Source organism: Gossypium hirsutum, chromosome D05 (genome assembly GCF_007990345.1).
Source record: "Gossypium hirsutum isolate 1008001.06 chromosome D05, Gossypium_hirsutum_v2.1, whole genome shotgun sequence".
NCBI classification, from domain to species: Eukaryota; Viridiplantae; Streptophyta; class Magnoliopsida; order Malvales; family Malvaceae; genus Gossypium; species Gossypium hirsutum.
Window position 1 is genome coordinate 4,262,195 of NC_053441.1, and position 21,857 is coordinate 4,284,051.

General features: G+C 35.3%; 1 protein-coding gene and 1 long non-coding RNA gene across 4 annotated transcripts; both read left to right on the top strand.

The window, feature by feature from the left end:
* Positions 1-3,318: 3,318 nt before the first annotated feature.
* Positions 3,319-16,875, top strand: LOC107940856 (dicer-like protein 4). 3 transcript variants are annotated; one of them, XM_016874315.2, is made up of 25 exons: positions 3,319-3,770; positions 4,144-4,321; positions 4,503-4,613; positions 4,930-5,070; positions 5,176-5,251; positions 6,119-6,183; positions 7,123-7,266; positions 7,365-7,490; positions 7,921-8,059; positions 8,429-8,525; positions 8,890-9,082; positions 9,814-9,974; positions 10,073-10,279; positions 10,393-10,658; positions 10,780-11,057; positions 11,137-11,567; positions 11,711-11,811; positions 12,650-12,855; positions 13,004-13,213; positions 13,719-14,177; positions 14,312-14,584; positions 15,035-15,361; positions 15,592-15,949; positions 16,022-16,136; positions 16,273-16,875. In XM_016874315.2, exons 1-25 carry the CDS (start codon positions 3,616-3,618, stop codon positions 16,421-16,423), a joined length of 4,968 nt encoding a protein of 1,655 aa, XP_016729804.2. In that variant the 5' UTR covers positions 3,319-3,615; the 3' UTR covers positions 16,424-16,875. The 3 variants fall into 3 exon arrangements, with proteins under 3 accessions (XP_016729804.2, XP_016729805.2, XP_016729806.1); XM_016874316.2 differs by having other exon boundaries at positions 3,331-3,770; positions 10,783-11,057; XM_016874317.2 differs by lacking the exons at positions 3,319-3,770; positions 4,144-4,321; positions 4,503-4,613 and having other exon boundaries at positions 4,932-5,070; positions 5,156-5,251.
* Positions 16,876-17,204: 329 nt separating this feature from the next.
* Positions 17,205-19,063, top strand: LOC107906928 (uncharacterized). The gene is made up of 3 exons (XR_005913672.1): positions 17,205-18,069; positions 18,239-18,363; positions 18,512-19,063. It is a non-coding gene; the product is annotated as an uncharacterized lncRNA (long non-coding RNA).
* The last annotated feature ends 2,794 nt before the right edge of the window (positions 19,064-21,857 follow it).

The window sequence follows — 21,857 nt, forward strand, 5'->3', positions numbered from 1 at the left end:
GATCAAAAATAAATTTTAAATTGGGGCGCGAAGTACAATTTGACCATTGTATTAATTTAAAATTTAAAATTTTTAAAAGGGCTAAAGAGAAAAAAAATATATTGTGACCAATCTCTTATTAATCCCCTTAGTGTTACCTCTAAACATACATATAAGAATTACCAAGTGTGTAGCCAAATATGTTAGGAACAATTCTAGACAGATCAACATGATATTGGATGCAAGATTGGACTTAGGATGAGGAGAATAATCCACTTAAGATATGATTTTTGTGGACTACTAATGGGGTAGAGTCTTGTGTGGACTTTTGGTAGTGCTCAATTGGTTAGCCAGAGTTTTGTCATCAAAGCAAATTGGCGACAATAGGTTAATATGTAATTATTGGCGGTTGATCAATTTGATGCATCTACAATTTCTAATATAGATATTATTGCCAAATTATATCTCTATCCTATCAGGCTATATTCAAGACAATCATTTTTTGGTTGTTTATAGTGATTTATAGTGATATGTAATCTATATCATATCTATATACTAATCCACTTTTAGTTCCTATTAATGAAAAGTTTTGGTTGTCACTCATTGGCTTAGGCCAACGATGCTTTGCTTCGCTATCGTTTGTTGTTCTCATTGGTCGTTGCTTGTTTCTATAAATGTCTCAAATTTCAACAGTAGCAATGTGAGATTCAATGCTTTCTAGGTCTGCATCCAACGATTAGGGGGAGTCTCCCTCTCATTGTCGGCTCACAAATTTTCAAATCGATGATCTTGCTCAATTCAACATGTCTAATTACTTGAATCTCCGATCGAATATGCCAATCGTTTATGTTTAGGTTCTTAGTCTTAGAAATTTTTATTGTTTCACAGTGGTTGAATCTATGGGCGTGGAACAGCCAACCACCATCATTTGTATTACCCCTGGTTTTGTTTTAATGTCAGACTCCAACTATTTTCTTTTTAAATCATCTTAATAATATATACTTTTTGTTGGCCTAAGGTTTCAATCATGATTTAGGGCCATGCGGTAATTGTTGTGACACTCTAGTCTTGTTGTGCTTGGGTTTTTAATGTTCACAAACTAATTATAAATACGACTAAGGCAAGTGCACCTATCAAACAGTAGTATAGTTATGGTGAGTAGGGAATATCGTATCCACGAAGACTAAAAGTACCAGTAATTACTACTTTTCTATTATTTAGCCTGCAAATTGGAATGATTGTTTTTAATCTAAAATTACTAAACTAATTTACTAATAAAGCAGCAGAGAATAAAATAGGAAAATTATCGAAGATACTAATGAAATAGACAATATCCAAGAAAGAATCCACCTAGACTTTACTTATTATCATGAATCTGAATTAAATGATTTATTCGCTTATGCCTTGTTCTCTAGGTTAATTAATTGAAATATCTTTCTAATTAAAACCCCTATTGTCGCATTAACTCAATTTATGGATTCCCTTATTAGATTTGACTCTAATCTGGTAGATTTATGTTGTTCTATCTCTAGGATTGTATGCAACTCCTCTCAATTACGCTTGATATACTCTTAAACAGGGACTTTTGCTCCACTGAAATAAGCACATTAAACATGAATTAATATCCTGAAAATATTAAAACACGAAATAAGCATACATAATTGAGAACAAGAATCAAATATTTATCATGTAAATCAAAAATCAAATAATAAGATCCATCCTAGGTATATAGGGAATTTAGTTCATAATCCTAAATACAAACATCTCAAAGTTAGGATAACAACAAGACATAAATAAACTCAATAAGACTTCAAGGAAATTAAATGGAGATCTTCAATCTTGAAGGAGATCTGCTTCTGAGTTAATTCCGATGGTGTTCTTCGAGTCTTTTTTTCAATCTTCTCTGAATACCCCCTTAGATATTCTTCTAGTTGATATTTATAGACTTTAGAATGTTCAAAAAGCCTAAAAATTGGTTTTTTCCGCGTGTTTGGGAAATGAGGTGCGATATCGACATGGGCTGGCACATGGGCGTGTGGCCAGCCCATGTGGAAGTGCCCAGGCCGTGTGGATTCTGGAAACAGCTCTATTCGTCCGATTTTTTCTCATTTTTCGTTCCTTTTGCTCCCAAATGCTCTCCTAAGTATGGAAATGTGAATTTAAGATATTAGGAGCATCAAATTCACTAATTTACATTATTAATCATCCAAAAATGCATTAAAATGAGATTAAATATGTTACTTTTATAGCTTATCAATTTCTCTAAGTCCTTGGTGATTTATGGTTCATAGAGTTTCTACAAAAACTCGATTTGTTTGGAGCTCTTTTGCATCCGTTGTTTCAAGTAAGAGATGTTTCCACTACCACATGAGTAATGATTTGTATGGAGATTTGCTACATCGTGATTTTTATTGATGGTTGAGAGTGTCGTTTGGCTGAAAGAGTTGTGATAACATGCCAGCGTCTTTAATTATTTATGATTTAAATAAGGAGGCCAAATTCAAACAAAGAAAGCTCGTTTTATTCCTCATAAATTTTAAGTTATTTTTCCTTTTGGGGCTATGTTTAGTTCGAGACCGAAATCTTCGACTACTTTCTCCGTTTTATATAACTAGATTTTTGACTTTGCTGGCCATTATGTATACGATGGCAAAGTTTTCTAACTCCACAAATAAAAAAACTGCTACTTGTCTTATTTAATTAGTTTTTATTTTTTAAAGTATAGTTTTTATTTTTTAAAGTATCATAAAATTATCCATAAAAAATATTTAAAAGTAAAGTAACTTTAGGAGTTGTTTAAATTACAAATTAAGTAATTGATTTTTAGGTTAAATTTTGCTATTAATCCTCGTATTTTGTAAAAGTTATGGATTGAGTTCTGATACTTTAATTTGATCATTTTTAATTTTTGTACTTTTTAAAATTTAAAATTGATGATAACTGTTAAATTCATTAAGTTAATTTTTATTATTTCTAAAATTTAATGCGCTAAACATATTATCACATGTGTAATGTCATGTCAGCTTGTTATTTTCACATATTGTTTACTAAAAATCCAGTTAATGGATTAACAATTGTCATTTGGGTCAAGATTGAAATTTTAAAATTTGCGATTTAGAATGATTCAATTGAAAAATATGAATTAAATCTATAATTGTACAAGACTAATAATTAAATTGAAACAAATAAATATAATGGTTATTATTTAATTTAGACTAAAATTTCAAAATTAAAGAAAAAACAGCGGAATTTAATATATTGTTTATTAATTTGTTTTTGAGAATAAAAGAAACCATTCTCCACTGTTTAATTTTGATTTTATTTATGAAATTTCGGATTTCCGAGTGGGAGACGAGATTCGGCAGTTCGACTCATTAATAAGCGAACAAATGTAATGATAAAAAATTGTTGGAAGAGGAGTTACTAGATTTGACTTTCCATTGACTGAGCACAATTCATTACAAGAAATCCTAGGAGACCGCTCTGCTTAGTAAACCGAATGGGATTTCGACATCTATTTGTCCATTTGATCAAAGCAAACAATAATCTTTTTTTCTTTTTGCTTAGCGGTTGAGACTTGGAAAATAAGCAATTTTTACCAGTCTTCTCACCGCTGTGGCTATAATTCCCTCGTTGATGCCGGGCGGCGAATTGTCCACCGACGGGACCGAGCCGTTCATGGCCTCTAAAGTTAAAGCCTTTTCTACTCCGTCGCCGATCGTTGAAATCAGCCGAAAAGATGAACCTATAATGGAAAAGAAAGAGAAGGATCCACGAAAAATTGCTAGAAAGTTAGTCCCTCTTTCACTTCCCTATACATGTAAATATCTATGTATATTTGCTCCGGTTTTTTCTTTATGCAATGTGGCTTTGCCTTGGTTCTCTTTATTTATTTTTTTATTTCTTTGCACGAGTTAAATTAAACGAGAGCTATCTGTTTGGCTTGAGGGAAGTGGGAAGATGGGGGAAGGGGGTTGGAGGGAAAACATGAAAAATAAAAAACCTTGTTAGATGTTTCTGTTTCAAAAACATCGAAAGCCAAATAAAAAAAAAATGCACTGTTTATTTGGGTGCTGTTTCCGACAACCTGTGAGAAGCTTTTATATATTTAATTTAGTTTTTATATATTTAAAAATCACGTCGGGTTTTATGCTTTCATTTAAGGTATCAACTGGAGTTATGCAAGAAAGCCATGGAAGAGAACATAATTGTTTATTTGGAGACTGGTTGTGGGAAGACCCACATCGCAGTTCTGCTTATTTATGAGCTTGGCCATTTGATACGGAAACCTCAGAATAGGGTATGCATTTTTCTTGCTCCCACAGTGGCTCTTGTTCAGCAGGTGAGCTACTTTCTATGATTTTCTGCATTAATACTCGATTGTCGGGAATTATTAGTTTATAATATTGTTTTGGCTAAGTTTGGGATTTAGGAACCAACTTGGATCATCATTCGTCAATTGTGGATTCTTTGCAGCAGTGGACCATGCATGGTTTTTAATGGAATTTGTTATTGTTTTATAGCAAGCCCGGGTTATAGAAGATTCTCTTGATTTCAAGGTTGGGACTTATTGTGGTAACTGCAGACACTTGAAGAACCATCATGACTGGGAAATAGAGATCAAAGAATATGAGGTTATTATGTTCTTTGATTGACGCAAGTTTATAATTTATCCACGTGTTGTTCAACATCCTATGTTGTCCACGTGTTGTTCAACGTCCTATGTTGTCCACGTGTCATTCGACATCCTATGTTGAAAGCTTAACTATAAAGAGATATGTCTTATGAAGTTTACCAATTTTAATTTATTACACTTGACCAAATATGTTATCGGTTTTTCTTCCTCCACCCCCCTCCCCCTTATAGAAGATTTTTAATTAGGATTATGGACCCTCGAGGCTTTCATCATCCTCGCCTTATATTTCTATTCATGTTGAATTTTTTGTACAGGTTCTTGTTATGACTCCCCAAATACTACTTCGTAGCTTGTATCACTGCTTCATCAGGATGGACTTAATCGCTCTTCTGATATTTGATGAGTGTCATCATGCTCAAATTAAAAGCAACCATCCTTATGCAGAAATCATGAAAGTAAAGTGCTACATGAAGTCACATTTGTATTCTCAATGATAAATTTATATTAGTCTTTATCAGTTGATGTATTTTGATTCTGTAGATTACTTGACAATCATGTAGGTTTTTTATGATAAAGCTACTGCATCAATGCTTCCTCGTATATTTGGAATGACAGCATCTCCCGTTGTTGGTAAAGGTAATTAAAAATTGCATTTCTTTTGAAACAAAAGTCTGAATTATTACATGGATCAGCCATCTCCTTTTCAATTCCTTTCGGTACAAAAACTTTTCCCATTGGAAGTACGAGAAATTAAAGGTGTTTTGAAATGTGTTGTGTGTAAAGGCAGAATCAATCAAGAAAATAAATTCGAATGCCTACTTTTTTATGGAAAATGTGTTTGGTAAATGAAAACAAATGTTCTTTTCTAAAAATGTCCGTGAAATATGTTTGATATCACTAAACATTTAAAAATGAGAGGAAAGGTTAAAGAAATAAATAAAACATCCAATGATATTATTCTTGATTTCAAATTTCTCAACTTTTTCTTTTGTAATTTCATAAGCTTTTGTTAAAGAGATTTGAGTAGACAGGAACAAATGAGATTGTAAATAGTTCAAGATGCCTCTAGAGACAAAAAAGGAAAAAGAAAGCAGTTAAGGGAATAATTACTGCTAATGGCTTCTAGTTATAAGTATTAACATATATTATTAATTAATGGCTTCAAATAGTGTTTAATTATGAGTCAACTTAACTTGCAAAGTGCCAAGCAAAGAAGTAATGGACATCCCGTGTTTTCAAAATTGAAAAGATGTCTTTTTTTTTTTTGGTTGTTTATTCTCATATTTGAACCCATTTTCATTATTGTTTTCTAAAAACTTGTTTCCATTTTCAATTATGCTACGCTTTTCAGTTTATATGATACAAATATATTGGATGATATTGCATCTTGTAGTGCTCTTCAATGATATATTTTCCTCTTTAATCGATAGGCTGTTTTAGTTATTAGTTGTTATCTCATCTTTTGATAGCTACTTCTTTGATTACCTTATCTTACGCATTCAGATGCTTCCAGTCAAGTAAATTTACCTAAAAGCATCAACAGCCTCGAAAACTTGCTTGATGCTAAGGTGAGTCTTCGAAACTTTCACTTTGTGAAATCTGGTTTGGTGCAGTCTCTTGTTTTCCTTCTAAAAACTAATTATGGTTGAAGATAGGGAGCTAAGTTCAATCATAATTCCTACATGATGAATAAAACTCGTAAACAGCATTTCGTGTATGTCATGGGAAGATGTTTGGTGCCTAAACGTTTCCTTGTTAAATTAGAATAAATGTAGCTTGTGAAGATACTATTCTTAGTTTATGTAGCTGGGTTTTTGTAATGCTGTTTGAAAATGCTATGCCTACTTAACTTGTGTTTGTTAGCCTGAATTGAGGACTTTGGTTCAGTCAACCTTTTCCAGACTTTCATAAGCTGGAGTAGTGGCAGGTCATAATTCATCTTGGTTTAGTGAGTCAATGAGGACAAGAAGATCTATTTGGCTTTCTGCCTTCTCACTTCAGTGCAACTGATCCCTATTTACTTGATCTCACTAACATACATGTTTAGCTATAGGAGAACTGTCTGTTTCTTCCGTTTGGTGGACAAATGTGTTTGGTCCTCTTCATAATTGCGCTAATCAGTCTTCCAGTAGAACTGCTTAGGTTGAAGTACAGAAATATCTTACCTTGAGTCATTGTGGTCAGTAATGTTACTATAACTGTTTTAAGGATTCAAGCAACCACTGTAATTTTGGCCAGGTGGAGTAATGTTTATTGTTGTCATATCGTCGTAATCATTCTCTTTCTCTTCCTCATCCCCTTGCTCTGTGTGACTGTGCTACCATATATCTTTGGAGATGCAAAAACCAAAGTTTCCTTTTCAATGAGGAATGTTTCCATAAACTAGACTTTTTAGTTATAATCAAAACCGGGGGGGGGGGGGGATTCTTTTCTTAAACCAATTTCTGTTCTGATATAGATGCTCAGAGTAGTCAATTTTCTAATATTTCACATGCCGCAAATTGTAGGTATATTCAGTTGGAGATAAGGAGGAATTGGAAAGCTTTGTAGCATCTCCTGTGGTTAGAGTATATGATTATGGTCCTGTCAATTTTGGTTCTTCTTGTTCCACCATTATCTATTGTAGTAAACTTGAGGAGATTAAGCGCCAGGTGTGTTTCAGTGACACATTTGCACTCTCTTGATTATCTTGGAAGAAGTTGTATTTATTTATTCATTTATTTTTTCTGTTTCTTTATGGCAAGAGCAGTGCATACCTTTTGTCAGGAAGAATGGTGATATTCAATCTGCCAGGAACACAAAAAAGCTGCTCAACAGAATGCATGATAATATAATATTTTGCTTAGAAAATCTGGGCATTTGGGGAGCATTGCAAGTAAGATCTTGTGAAAACAATTGAATTTCTTGGTTCTGTTAATTTGCAGTTGAGAGCCTTTCCCTTGCAATTAAATAATCTGCTATTAGTGTTACTTTGATTCTTATTTCATATTCTGCAACTTTTTTCTATTTATCTGAATTATATTCACAAACTCTGTACTCTGGCAAAATCATGTTGGAGAATACCAAATAGAGTAGAACATTAGATTCACATGCTATTTAATAAGGCTTTATTTTTATAAGGTGTCTTATTCATAGGTCATTACTTGCTACTTTTTTTTTTGTGCACTGCCAATAAGCAGTGACTACTTATTTTTTATTCTTTCATTTAACTTGTATCAGTTCTAGCTTGTTGCAGACTTGCAGGTAGTTGCTGATTAAAGTATCCAAGGAAATTCTGATTTATTTCCACCTTCTGCATTTTGTAGGCTTGCCGACTTCTTTTAACTGGTAATAACTCTGAGAGGAATGAATTGATAGAAGATGAAGGGATTTTAAGTGACGACTCTGTATGTGATCGATATCTTGTTCATGCTGCTGATGTTTTTGCTTCAGATTGTACGAGAGGTATAATCTTTTTAGGCCTTTTAAATTCTAGCTTCAACTTCGTTGTAGCTATTGTCTGGTTTCTTGGTGGCTCTATACCCAATTATGTGTTCATCAAAGTTCAGTTATGCAGGAGAGATATGGGATCAGTGTAGGAACTTTTTAGTAGTAGCTTCAACTTAATTCTGCCTTCTGTCTCTGTTAATTGATGGCCGCATTATGATTTGCTACACCATTGTAACTTGTATGTATTAAACTTCTAGTAATCAGTGGGTTTTTTTTTTGGGATAAATGGAGATCCTTAGATTTTTGAATTTATATGCTCTGCTTATTGTTTCAGTCAACTTGAGTAAGAATCTGAGCTATTAGTCTTTGTTGCTGATATTGTAGATGGATCTGCAAACGATTTATCTGATGTAGAGATTTTGAAGGAGCCATTTTTCTCGAAAAAGCTGCTACGTCTTGTTGGAATTCTTTCCACCTTCAGGTTTGTATTCAAGCATGTATAGTGGTTTTTGGTTATTTGATAGATATATTGCATGGAAACTCTATCGGACCATTTCAATGGTTATAGTACTTGGTAAACAAATATTATGACTTATGTAGTTCTTGCAACACTAGGAGGCAAGAGATTGCAAGAGAAGGGACTTAATGCATGAGGGGTGATGTACTGATGTTAATTCATTTTAACTATGTTGACATGTCTCATTTCTTTCTATCTGGTTACTTTCAAACAAACTTTACTGCTGCATTTTTTCATGCCTTTAAGCTTTTTGCTTTTCTCATTATTTAACTAACAAGGTGTATCATACACATATTTCTCTCACAAACTTCTATAATTACTTTTACAGGTTACAGCCAAATATGAAATGCATAATTTTTGTGAATAGGATTGTTACTGCAAGATCCTTGTCATACATACTGCAAAACCTTAAGTTCCTATTATTTTGGAAGTGCCATTTTCTTGTGGGAGTCCACTCTGGACTTAAAAGTATGTCAAGAAAGACAATGAAAAACATTCTTGAGAAGTTCAGAACAGGAGAGGTAACCCTTCTGTTAGTGTTAATATTCCTTGGTCACTCAGCTCCTTCCAATTCGTGAATTTGCACATCATTGAATTGTTACTTTTATCTCTGCATTTTAGCGGACTAGCTCAGTTTATCCTTTAGGCACAACGTGGGCAGATTTTGTGTTTTTTGACATCCACATATCATTTCTATAAATGTTTTCCTAAGGAAGTGCATTTCCTAATGTCTCGAAGTTATTATGAGACAGAAGCTCATTCATTCAGTCTTTGTTCTTGTAATTTGAGCCTCTAGTTCTAGTTGGTTGTAGCTTATGTGATGTTTGAAGGATAATGGTAACAATTAGGAAAACCTTGTGTAAGTATTGTTAACGGTTCTGTGTCAGTTGAATTAATTTATTCCAATGTTTAAAAAACTGGACTAGACGTCAAACCAGTGAGACCTCCGTTTATTGGTTCAACTGGGCAGACTGGTTGAACTGGCTAGTTGTGCTAAATAATTATTGAATATAGTAAATATCTAATAAAACTGATTTAATGTTGATTCAAGGGAATAAATGTTCTAATCTCATCACATACGATAAAATTTAGAAAAGTCCAACATCTGTTTTTACGTTTTTTACTGGTTAAATGGGTTTTATATACTGGACCAGACAGGCAATTGGTTCCTGGTTCAACCAGTTTGCCTGGCAGGTCTGTCTGGTTTTTTTACACTAATTTATTTTTGATTCCTTGAATGCTGACTTGGCAGTTGAATCTTTTGATTGCAACTAAAGTCGGTGAAGAAGGACTTGACATTCAGACATGCTGCCTTGTGATACGTTTTGACCTTCCAGAAACTGTTGCGAGCTTTATCCAATCAAGAGGACGTGCAAGAATGCCTCTCTCTGAGTATGCATTTCTGGTGAACAGGTGCTATTCATAAAAGTATATGCTATTTGAAGGTCTGTCAATTTGGTTCTCTTTCTGTAATTGGGAAAAAATAAGATCTCTTTCTCTTAACTTTGCAGTGGGAACGAGAAGGAACTAGATTTGATTAAAAATTTTAAGAAAGATGAAGATCGTATGAATGTGGAAATTTCTTTCAGAACATCTACTGAGGTTTCTATCGGTCTTGAGGAGAGAATCTATATGGTTGATTCATCTGGTGCTTCCATCAGTTCAGGATATAGTATCTCTCTACTTCATCATTACTGCTCAAAACTGCCCCATGATGAGTATGCCTTACTTTTTCATTCTTACCTGCTTTTGAACTTATAATGTCACTATATATGTTTCTTGTGGAAATTCATTTACTAATTTAGATTATCCACGTGAATATAATTTTCAGGTACTTTTTCCCCAAGCCAAGCTTTTATTATTTTGAAGATTCAGGAGGAACAATCTGCAATATAATATTACCTTCGAATGCTCCAATAAATCAAATTGCCAGTACACCTCAATCTTCAGTTAATGCTGCCAAAAAAGATGCTTGTCTAAAAGCAATTGAAGAATTGCATAAATTGGGAGCCTTGACTGACCATCTCTTGCCACTGCAGAACAGTGTTCTTGAGGAGGAAACATTGCTGGTGTCTTCTGATTCTGGGAGCTCTGAAGGTTGATGCAGAGCAACTTTGTAGTCTTATTCTTTTCTTCTTCTTTTTGGTTGGGTGACTGGTATAGAATTAATCACTTTTGCTTGTCTTTAATCTCAGCAAAATTTGATTTTGTTTTTCAGCAGATGAGGATTCACGAGGTGAACTACATGAGATGCTTGTTCCTGCTGTGCTTAAAGAATCATGGACTAACTTAGAGAACTGTGTCCTCCTTTATGCTTACTATATAAAATTTAATCCGAATCCTAAGGACAGGAGCTATAAAGAGTTTGCTCTCTTTGTCAAGTCGCCTCTCCCTAAGGAGGCTGAGAGAATGGAGCTGGATCTTCACCTATCTCGCCGTAGGTCGGTGATGACAAAGCTTACCCCATCTGGAGTTGCAGAATTTAAGAGAGAAGAGGTAACAATGTTTTGTTTCTGTCATACTTTGTTCTAATTATCTTACTACCAAAACTCACTGTGTATCTGTGCATATGCAGATCATGCAGGCACAGCATTTTCAAGAAATGTTCTTCAAGGTCATCCTTGATAGATCAGAACTCCTTTCTGAATTTATTACTTTAGGAAATGTCTTTCTTTCATCAAGCTCCTCAACATTCTATTTATTGCTTCCTGTTATTCTCTCCAATTGTGAGAATAAAGTGACAGTGGATTGGGGGATTGTGCAAAGATGTTTGTCGTCTCCACTTTTTAAGCCTCCTGTTGCAGCTGCAAAGATTGAAAATTTCCCTTCAGATGTTTGCTTGCACCTTGTAAATGGTTGTAGGAGTATAAGAGACATTGAGAATAGTTTGGTGTATGCCACACACAAGAGGGCCTTTTACTTTATTACTAGCATTGTTGGTGAAAAAAATGGTTACAGCCCATATAGAGATTCAGGCACTTTAAATCACGTGGAGCACTTAAACATGTTGGTAGCTCCACTCTTGATTCACAACTGTTATTAACGTTATCAGAATAGTTTATGGGGAGGTTATGCTCACCAAGTTGTTTAGATTAGGTTTTTATCTAGTATTCAATTGATAAAGTGTTAACTTGAATGTTGTCAATCAGGTCTGGCATTCATCTTAAGTACCCTGAACAACCTCTTCTGCATGCAAAACCACTTTTTAAGTTGCACAATTTGCTCCACAACCGAAAGCCGGAGGATTCAGGTAGCTTCTCGTTTGCTTTGCTTTCATTCTTGTCATTGTTCCCTTTTCACTAAGTATGTTGCTTGTTATACTGGATTATTTGTGTTCAAGATATGATATTCTAGACCTTGCTACCATCTTCATGGGTATATTGCTATTTGTTTTGTCAGATTGCATTATTTTTTCATGATGGGAACAAGATTTATGGTTCATTATTGATAGATTAGTGCTACATTGCCTGTAATTGACATGAAATGCCTGATTTATTGTTAATTATTTGTTAATGATTGTCCTTTTCTGATTTTTCTTCTTCATCATCAGAAAACACTAGAAAACAAGAAATTACCAATTTGAAGTAGCCTAATATCCATGCAGCTTATTTGATGTGCAAGAGATATCTTGAACTGTATTCTTTTGGAAATGAGAAATGCTCAAGTTGGGCGATTGAGTGAGACTATGAGTTCTCACATGGCGCTGAAGATTGAGGATTAATCTTTCTTTTCCAATCCTAGACTTAAGGATTACTAGCTTGTAAGTAGAATCAGGCTATTGCAACAATAAAATGCTTTACAACCGGCCTTGCTGGCCATTCTTTAATCTGCTTCAGCACTTGGATTAATGGGGCTATTGGTTTTTGTCTGAATCTTCCCTGGAAATGTACTAGTATATCGTTAAAATGTTATCTTTAATACAACCTTTTTAGTATCAAAAGCTTGAGTCATTCTGGATCCCCCCTGCCCCCCAAAGGAAAAAAAGGTCCTTCTCATTTTCTCTATCAGTAAATCAAACAAAAGGGAAATATGTTTTGTTGATTTTCTCTGTCTTTTCATTTCTTAAGGCTGTTCTTTGTTGTAAACAGAAGCAAATGAACTGGAAGAATACTTCATTGATTTGCCTCCTGAGCTTTGTCAGCTGAAAATAATAGGCTTCTCCAAAGAGATAGGGAGTTCGCTTTCTTTGTTACCATCAATTATGCATCGCCTGGAGAACTTGCTTGTGGCTATTGAACTGAAGCATGTTTTTTCTGCTTCATTTGCCGAGGGAGCTGAAGTTACAGCCCTTAGGGTAAGACCTAAGTCCACGTGATATTATGACTAGTGCTTTTGGTTAAGTGTCTGTTAAGTTAGTTACTGTGCTAGTCCAATCATTTAATCAAGAAATGCAAGCATCTCCATGAACGTTATCTATGACTAACAGTTTGAAATGGTGTTAGGTCCTAGAAGCACTTACTACAGAGAAGTGTCAAGAGCGTTTTTCTCTTGAAAGGCTTGAGACACTTGGTGATTCCTTCCTCAAGTTTGCTGTGGCCCGCCATCTTTTTCTTTTACATGATGCACTTGATGAAGGGGAATTGACTAGGAGAAGGATTAATGTTGTAAATAATTCTAATTTATTCAAGCTGGCAACAAGGCGAAATTTACAGGTTTGATTGTGTTTTAGAAAGTGATATTCTTATACAGAAGTTTTGACTTCTGTTATGAATAGCATAATTGTTATATTTTTGAGAAATTTTACCTGTTGGTCAACATACTATTTCAAACATAGAACATTTTTACGATTCCAGTCTGCCATTCTTCACTGCTAACAAATGTGGAGTAGTTGCATTAAATGCTAAGGTGCATGTTCATGTCACTCATCCAATATGGATAAATTATCTTAGACCTGTAGACATAGAAGATTATAGAAAAATGTGGTATTTACTAAAATGATTAAACTAAGAAACAATGTGTGTAGTTAGAACCCTCTCCTTGATTTTGGAATTGTTAGCATCAGCCGTTGAAGGAGTTTTGGGTGTATTCAAATGCTTTACGTTCATGCCACTTGGAATGGATAATTTGAACCTAAGAAGATTAAATATGTCTATGTCTATTTGGTGTTTTAAGATAAATAATAAATATTTACGGTTCTGTGTTTCCACTAAATTTCAGGTTTACATACGTGATCAACCTTTTGATCCTTATCAGTTCTTTCCCTTGGGCCATCCCTGCCCAGTAATTTGTACAAAAGAAACTAAAGGAACTGTTCACCCACAATCTAGTTGTCAAGTAGATCATACAAAGAGTGAAGTCAGATGTAGTAGAAATCACCATTGGCTACATAAGGACACAATTTCTGATGTGGTTGAGGCTCTTGTAGGAGCATTTATAGTTGATAGGGGCTTCCAAGCGGCAACAGCATTTCTTAGATGGATAGGCATACGAGTGGACTTCCAAGGTTCTCAACTTAATAGTATTTGCGCTGCAAGCAAGAGATTTATGCCACTTTCCTCCCTATTGGATATTGGAGATCTTGAAAATTTGTTGGGTTACCAGTTTCTTCATAAGGGTCTCCTCCTTCAGGCGATTGTGCATCCTTCTTTTAATAGGCATGGGGGAGGCTGCTACCAGGTATGCAATATGTCTGCTTTTCTACTTAAGGAAATCAGACTCTCTTTATGTTTTGTATTTTTCACCTGCCTTGTCATTTTTATAACATTCTATTTTCTGATGCAACAATTAATAATACTTTGATACTTTTCCAGAGATTGGAGTTTCTTGGAGATGCTGTCTTAGATTATTTAATTACATCATATCTGTTTTCACTGTATCCAAAGTTGAAACCTGGTCAGTTGACTGATTTGAGATCAGTGTCAGTGAACAACAAGTCCTTTGCCAATGTTGCCGTGGACAGACGCTTACACAAATTTCTTATGTGTGACTCTTGTCACCTCAACGAGGCCATAGAAAAATATGTTGACTTCATCACATCATCATCACCAGACAGGGGATTGTTTGAAGGGCCAAAATATCCGAAGGTAAGAATTACTAGCTGTTGTATCTTATGCCCCCTCATGCATGCTTTCCTCTTTCCCCCCAAGATATAATGAATTTTAGCCATCTTTATATAATGCAAGTTACTAATGCAAAGCTTGCAACTAAATTATGTTCATGCTTATTGTCTTATTTGTTTAAGAGAATACATATGCTGGATTATGATAAATTTAAAAAATAATTATGAGCATTTGGTAGAATGCAGTATAATAATCGAAGCAAATCTTTTTTGGAGCTGATTTAATTTTATGCTATTTTCTTGTTTGAGGACGAAGATGTGGGTGGCAGATTTTGATTCTTTCTTTGAGTTTGATTTATGAGAGCTAGGTGGAACTGATATTATGATAAAAGCAAATCTGTGTAAGAACACAATGCTGCTGCACAATACCTTCAAGAAGGGTTTTTAATTTAATAGCTTTAATGTATTGATGCAGGCTCTTGGTGACTTGGTAGAGTCTTGTTTCGGTGCTATTCTCCTTGATACAGGGTTCAACTTGAACCGTGTTTGGAAGATAATGCTATCCATTCTGGATCCAATCAAGAGCCTTTCAAGTGTGCAGCTCAATCCTATCAGGGAAGTACAGGAGCTTTCCCAGCGTTATAACTGGGATTTGCAGTTTCTAGTTGCAAAAGTTGGTAGAAAATTTTCAGTGGATGCAAAGGTAAATGCAGGAGATGTACCTCTATGTGTTTCTTCCAGCAACATTAATAGAAAAGAAGCTATCAGAACTACTGCACATCAACTATATGTAAAGTTAAAGGTAACAGGTGCCCTGCATACTTTCCTATTCCCTCTTCTTGATGCCATTAAAACATGATGCTTTTTGAATATGTACTCATATTTGGTTCCTTTTAGAAGTTAATATCATTTATAGCCCAGTCTTAGTGTAGGTATATTCCAAACTTGTGAAGCTTGCCTTATATTGCTGGTCGATAAATGATTGTGAATTTGCGACTTAATCCCTGTCTCTTCTTGTCTTTGAATGTACAGGCTCTAGGATATGCACCCAAATCAAAGTCCTTGGAAGAAGTTTTGAAGGGAAGCCCCAAGAATGAAGCCAAGCTGATTGGATACGATGAAACATCCATTGATGTCAGTGTTACTGACATAGTTGGATTTGAAAACATGAAATTGCAAGAATCTCTTGTGAATGATTTCAACCCCAAAACCCGTTCTAGTAAAAGGACAACTTCTAGCGGTGTATCTTGCATCTCACCTGGTAGCAGACCTCCACCTTCTTTTGAAGTAAAAGCAGCAAGGGGTTCAGCCTCTGGTATTGAAGCCAAAGGCAAATCCCCCAATTGCTCCATTGTGGATCCTAGTTGTGGGATTGACTCGCCATCCAAAGGTAAATGATTGTTACACTTTTTGTGACTAGTCAGTGTGGAGCAATTATCTTATTTGTCTCTTAATTTCTCAGGTGAATCACATGGTCGTACTGCTAGATCACAGTTATACGAAATCTGTGCTATCAATTGCTGGAAACCCCCTTTGTTTGAATGTTGCAAAGAGGAAGGACCAAGTCATTTGAGATCGTAAGTACACGACGCATATATACTAGAAAAGACAGCTGAAAAGTCTCCATTAGGACAGTTCGAAAGATGGGAACTTCAAACTACATCCCTCTTGAATAATTTTACTCAAATCCTATATATTCAAAATCTTTTGCAGATTCACTTACAGGGTAATAGTTGAAATCGAAGAAGCTCCAGATATGATATTGGAGTGCTTCAGCAGTCCTCGGACCACAAAGAAGGCAGCAGCCGAGCATGCAGCGGAAGGTGCACTCTGGTATTTAAAACATGGAGGATACTTACAATAGGTCAACTTAACCGACTGAACCTCATTGCTAGACATAATGGAGATCAAGGTTTGAATTTAGTCATTTTGCTATCTCAGTTCAATGGCTCTAATCTCTCTCTTCATCCCCTATTTAATGAACTTAAAACCAGCATTTTCTTTAGAAGTCGAATAAAAGATGATTTAACAACAAAATTAAAATTTTGCTTCGAGCTTGTTAACGTGGCATTTTTGGTATGTCCATGTATCCAACAAGGAGCCCAATTTAATTCAATCCATGTATCTGGTGCTGTGTCATGAAAGTGTAAAAGATTAAATTTATTAAACTCGAGATAGAGGATTAAAGCTATTCAATTGAGATAATAAGATGATCGAATTTAGATTTCAAACTCAAATATGTTTGATGATGTCTGTATTGATGGCTGTTAACTAAAACAAACTCGAACAGTATCAAAATTTGATTTTTTTATTTTATTTTTATTTTTCCTTTTCTTGGGCGTTTGTTAACTAAAACAAACTCGGGACAAAATATGGATAATATGCATTTTAAGACACATGGACAATGATATGTTATACATGTATTTTGTCCAACAATTATTGATAAAAAAATTTGTTTGGTTTATTAGACAAACTTCGATAATCTAAAAGTTAAAATTTTAATGTATCGATTTCAATCACACATCTACAAGTTAAAAAAAGAAAATATTATACAATCTAATATAGAATATAATTTGATGCAAAATTATCAGCTTCCCCTGTGTCGTCTTCAATGGTGGCATCTGAAATCTAACATGATTCTAACATAGAATATAACTGCTGATATGGGAAAAAATTAATATAATGTAAAATCACATTGAAAATGAATATTACTTGAGTAAAAAATAAAGACGAAAATGATCTCATATCGAGGAGAAATAAGAACAAAAAGAAACATTTTCGTCATGCGATTCCTTGACGGGCACCATCAAATTTTATTCAGCGAACCAGTTAATCCAAATTCAATCTTTAGTCACACGAGTTTATCGCACGTGTGAGCCATGTCCCCGCCAAAACTCCATCACCTTCCTGCCGAAAACATCAAGGAAAAGGAGACGCCTCAGAAGGAGCGATTTCGCTTCTTCATTTCAGAGAGAACGAAAATAAAAAATAATCGTAGTAGAAAAAGATGTCAAGATAGGACGAAGGAGGGGTGCATTACAGCAACCAGACGCAATTCACAGATGCCTCCTCGGAAGCGGAAGTGCCACCGCATCGGCCACTTCGAGTCGCCATTCCGTGCTCCTTAAATTCAAGGAGTTCATCAGAAACTTCTAGAAGGAGAAGAACGTGTTCCCTTACAGAGAAAGCCTCGTGAATAACCCTGAACTTCTAGTGGTCAATCTTGAAGACCTTGTCTCCTTCGATTCTCTCCTTCCGATTATCTGCGTCTGGTAAAACACTCTTGCAAGTATTAGTATCAATTCTATCAAAACACATTCTATTGCTTATTATTTTTAGTTAATAATAACTGTTTTAGTTCGAGCATGGTATTAAATTGCGGCCGCAATAACGGTTTTGGAGGTCTCTGGGACGCAATATTGGCGCAACGCGATGACATCAGAATGCCACCCTCGCCTTTCAGAAGCTGCATGTGCTAAGCTTCAGAGTGATTATGTTGATATGAGAAGGGTAATCTCAAACTTTGGCTATAAATGAGTATTGTCTTAGTATGTTTGTGCCTAAATTAAACTAATAAAAAAGGCTCCCTAACTGCCCATTGACACCAGAAGTTGAAATATATTTTAGAATAATAATCTCAAGGTTATTTAACATGCTAACTAACATTAGTCATCAACAGGAGTTATTCTTGTAGGAAATGAGGCAGCAAGCAAATGAGACTGGAGAAGCTGCTGCAATCCCCATCACGGTGATGCAGTTAGAGGCCATCATAAGGTTAAACGAGTCTCTTGCAAAAATGAAATTGTAAGCACTGATTTTAGCTAATCAAGTTGAGTTGTGAATGCTTAAATTTAAAATTCAAACTGGAAGAGTGACATTTTTTAACTCTATTTTGATATAACTTGATGAAAATTTTGCCCCCTTTTAACAGTTACCTAAAAATGTGTTTTAGGTCACATGTTGCCACTGAAAGTGACGTAACTGAAGCATTAAGACTTTTCAAAGTTTCTACAATGGATGCAGCACGCTCTGGAATAAACCAACACATTCATTTCACTCCTGATATGGATAATGACATCAAGGTTTGTAGACATTAGTACCAATCCTTTTACATTATTGCTGAATTTTTTTCTCATATTTTAGTTAACAAAATCTGATGTATACACCAAGCAGAAAACTAGATAAAGAGAAGATTGGGAATTGGAAATCACATATCCGAAAAAAGGTTGATTGATGATCTTACTAGAATGGGTATGAATGACTCAATGGTAAGTAACTTAAATCTAGATGTTCTCACCATTCATCATAATGCTACTTGCAGCAGCAGCCTTTTCAAGTCGAGGTTTACTGTATTCGAGCCTTTTTATATTCACTAATGTATTGCATGAGATGCATGGCCTTAAAGGCTTTGGCATGTAAATTTTATCTGAAGATGACATGGTAACCCAGTTAATTTTAATAAGTTAAATATATTTATTTGTTGATTTATTTTCTTTGAGCGAGTTGAACCACACCCAAACCCAACATGTACAATTTTCATTCCTTTGTACATTACCACATAGCTTTTCATGTAATTGTTATATTAAAATCAAAATGATGATGGATATTTTTGTTTTAAAGGGATGTACATCAATATCCTCCCAAACATTGTCTGTATTGTTGTTTGGAACGAGTGAACTTGTTTTTGTTAATATATATAAACGGCAATAGAAAGAGTAAAAATTATAAAGAAATAAAAATAAAAAGGTAAGAGAAGTCGAAGGACAATATTGTTTTGCGGAAGCGTGTGAAAGAGTAAAATTATTGTACTGAAAAATCACACTAAGTTCAATTCCCAGGAAAGAGAGGTGGATCACGAGGATCGCTTACATACCAGATCTTTCCTAGCCAGAATATCCCTCTATCGTAATTTAATAGCACAATAAATCACTACAATGACACTTGCAAAATATGCAGAACAAAAAATAAAGAACACTAGAATTTTAACGAGGTTCAGCAAATTTTGCCTACGTCCTCGGGCACTACCAAATATATTTCACTCCAAAAATACAAGTGAAAGTTTACAAATAGGGAGAGAAAACAATTGCCTTAAGTAGAGAATGGCAAGTGTGGGATGAAGAAAGTAAGAAATGGTTAGGCCTATTTATAGTTGAGGTTTAAGGATCAACTTGCAATGTCCCTATACAATTAGGGACCAAAATTGCAATTATCCCATGCCAACTAATCTTACTTTCTACTTTCGGTGCCTTTCGGTGCCAACTTTTTGCCACTATTCATCTTTGAAAAGTCAAAGATTGTAGGTATCCAATAATCTCCACCTTGAAGATTTGATTAGGATAATCTTATCTTCACACAATTCTTTCTACCTTTGACAACAATACTTGATAGTGCCTTCTTCAACTGTTAAACTTGCAGGATATTGATCAAGTTCAAACAATGTTCGAACTTGGTTGTTGTTACCACCTTGGTCATCATATCTGCGGGATTATCTGCAGTCTTGATCTTCTGAAGACAAATTTTCCCCTCTTCAATAATTTCCCGCACAAAATGGAATCGTACGTCGATATGTTTTGTACGTGCATGATAGACTTGATTCTTTGCTAAATGAATAGCACTTTGACTATCACAATACACGTTAATATGCTCCTGAACCAACCCCAAGGTTTTAGCCATACCTTGTAACCAAATAGCCTCCTTTACAGCCTCTGTTACAGCCATGTATTCGGCTTCTGTGGTTGACAATGCAACTGTAGACTGTAGTGTAGACTTCCAACTTATTGGTCCTCCAGCAAGTGTAAACACATAACCGGTGGTTGATCTTCGCTTGTCCAAATCACCGGCATAGTCAGAATCAACGTACCCAATAACACCTTTACCAAGTGTATTATCCTGCTTGAACAGTAATCCAACATCCACGGTCTTCTGAATATACCGTAGAATCCATTTCACAGCTTGCCAATGTCCTTTTCCAGGATTATGCATATACCTGCTCACTATACTAACTGCCTGTGAAATGTCGGGTCTTGTACACACCATTGCATACATCAAGCTACCCACTGCATTAGAATACGGAACTTGCAACATGTATTCTCGTTCCGTATTCGTCGAAGGAGATAGTTGTGCAGAAAGCTTAAAATGAGAAGCCAACGGGGTACTTACAGGTTTGGTCTGCTCGTTCATGCCAAACTGCTGTAGTACTTTTTTCAAATACTGCTTCTGAGACAAGCTAACTCTGCCATGAGCTCTATCTCTACATATTTCCATGCCGAGAATCTTTTTAGCTTCTCCTAGATCTTTCATCTCAAACTCGAGATTGAGTTGAGTCTTCAATCTTTCAATCTCAACTTTGCTCTTAGATGCTATTAGCATATCATCAACATATAAGAGCAAGTATATGAAAGTTCCTTCTTGTAGCTTCTGAAAATACACGCAATGATCAAATTTACTTCTTGTGTACCTTTGCCCTTTCATGAACTGATCAAATCGCTTGTACCACTGCCTCGGAGATTGCTTCAATCCATAAAGCGACTTTGTCAGTTTGCAAACCCAATTTTCTTTTCCAGCAACCTTGAATCCATCTGGCTGAGTCATATAGATTTCCTCTTCCAAATCACCGTGTAAAAACGCAGTCTTCACATCAAGCTGAACTAGTTCAAGATCATATTGCGCAACCAAGGCTAGCAAAATCTGAATAGACGAATGCTTCACAACTGGAGAAAACACTTCATTGTAGTCTATTCCTTCTTTCTGAGCGTAACCCTTTGCTACCAATCTAGCCTTGTATCGAATTTCATTTTTACCAGGAAATCCTTCCTTCTTTGCATATACCCATTTGCATCCAATTGCCTTCTTTCCCTTGGGCAGTCTCACCAACTCCCAAGTCCTATTTTTATGAAGAGACTGCATTTCTTCATTCATAGCTTGCTTCCACTTTACACCATCAGAGTTACTTATTGCTTCTGTGTAAGTGGAAGGAACATCATCATCTGCAATTGGAAGTGCATAGGCCACCATATCGTCAAAGCGAGCAGGCTTACGAATCTCTCTTCTTGGCCTCCTATATACAATTGAATCTTGTTGCTGTAGAAGTTCTTGGGTCGAAACTTCTTCATCATTTGTTCTTTCAATATTAGCTGGATCATCATTAACCTTTTCAAACTCCACCTGCTGCAAAGTACTACTGGTTTTGTCATCCTTTTGTGAATCCTCGTTCTTCATCATGGTTGATTCATCAAAAGTTACATCTCTACTGAAAACAATCTTCCTTGTATCAGGACACCAGAGACGGTATCCTTTTA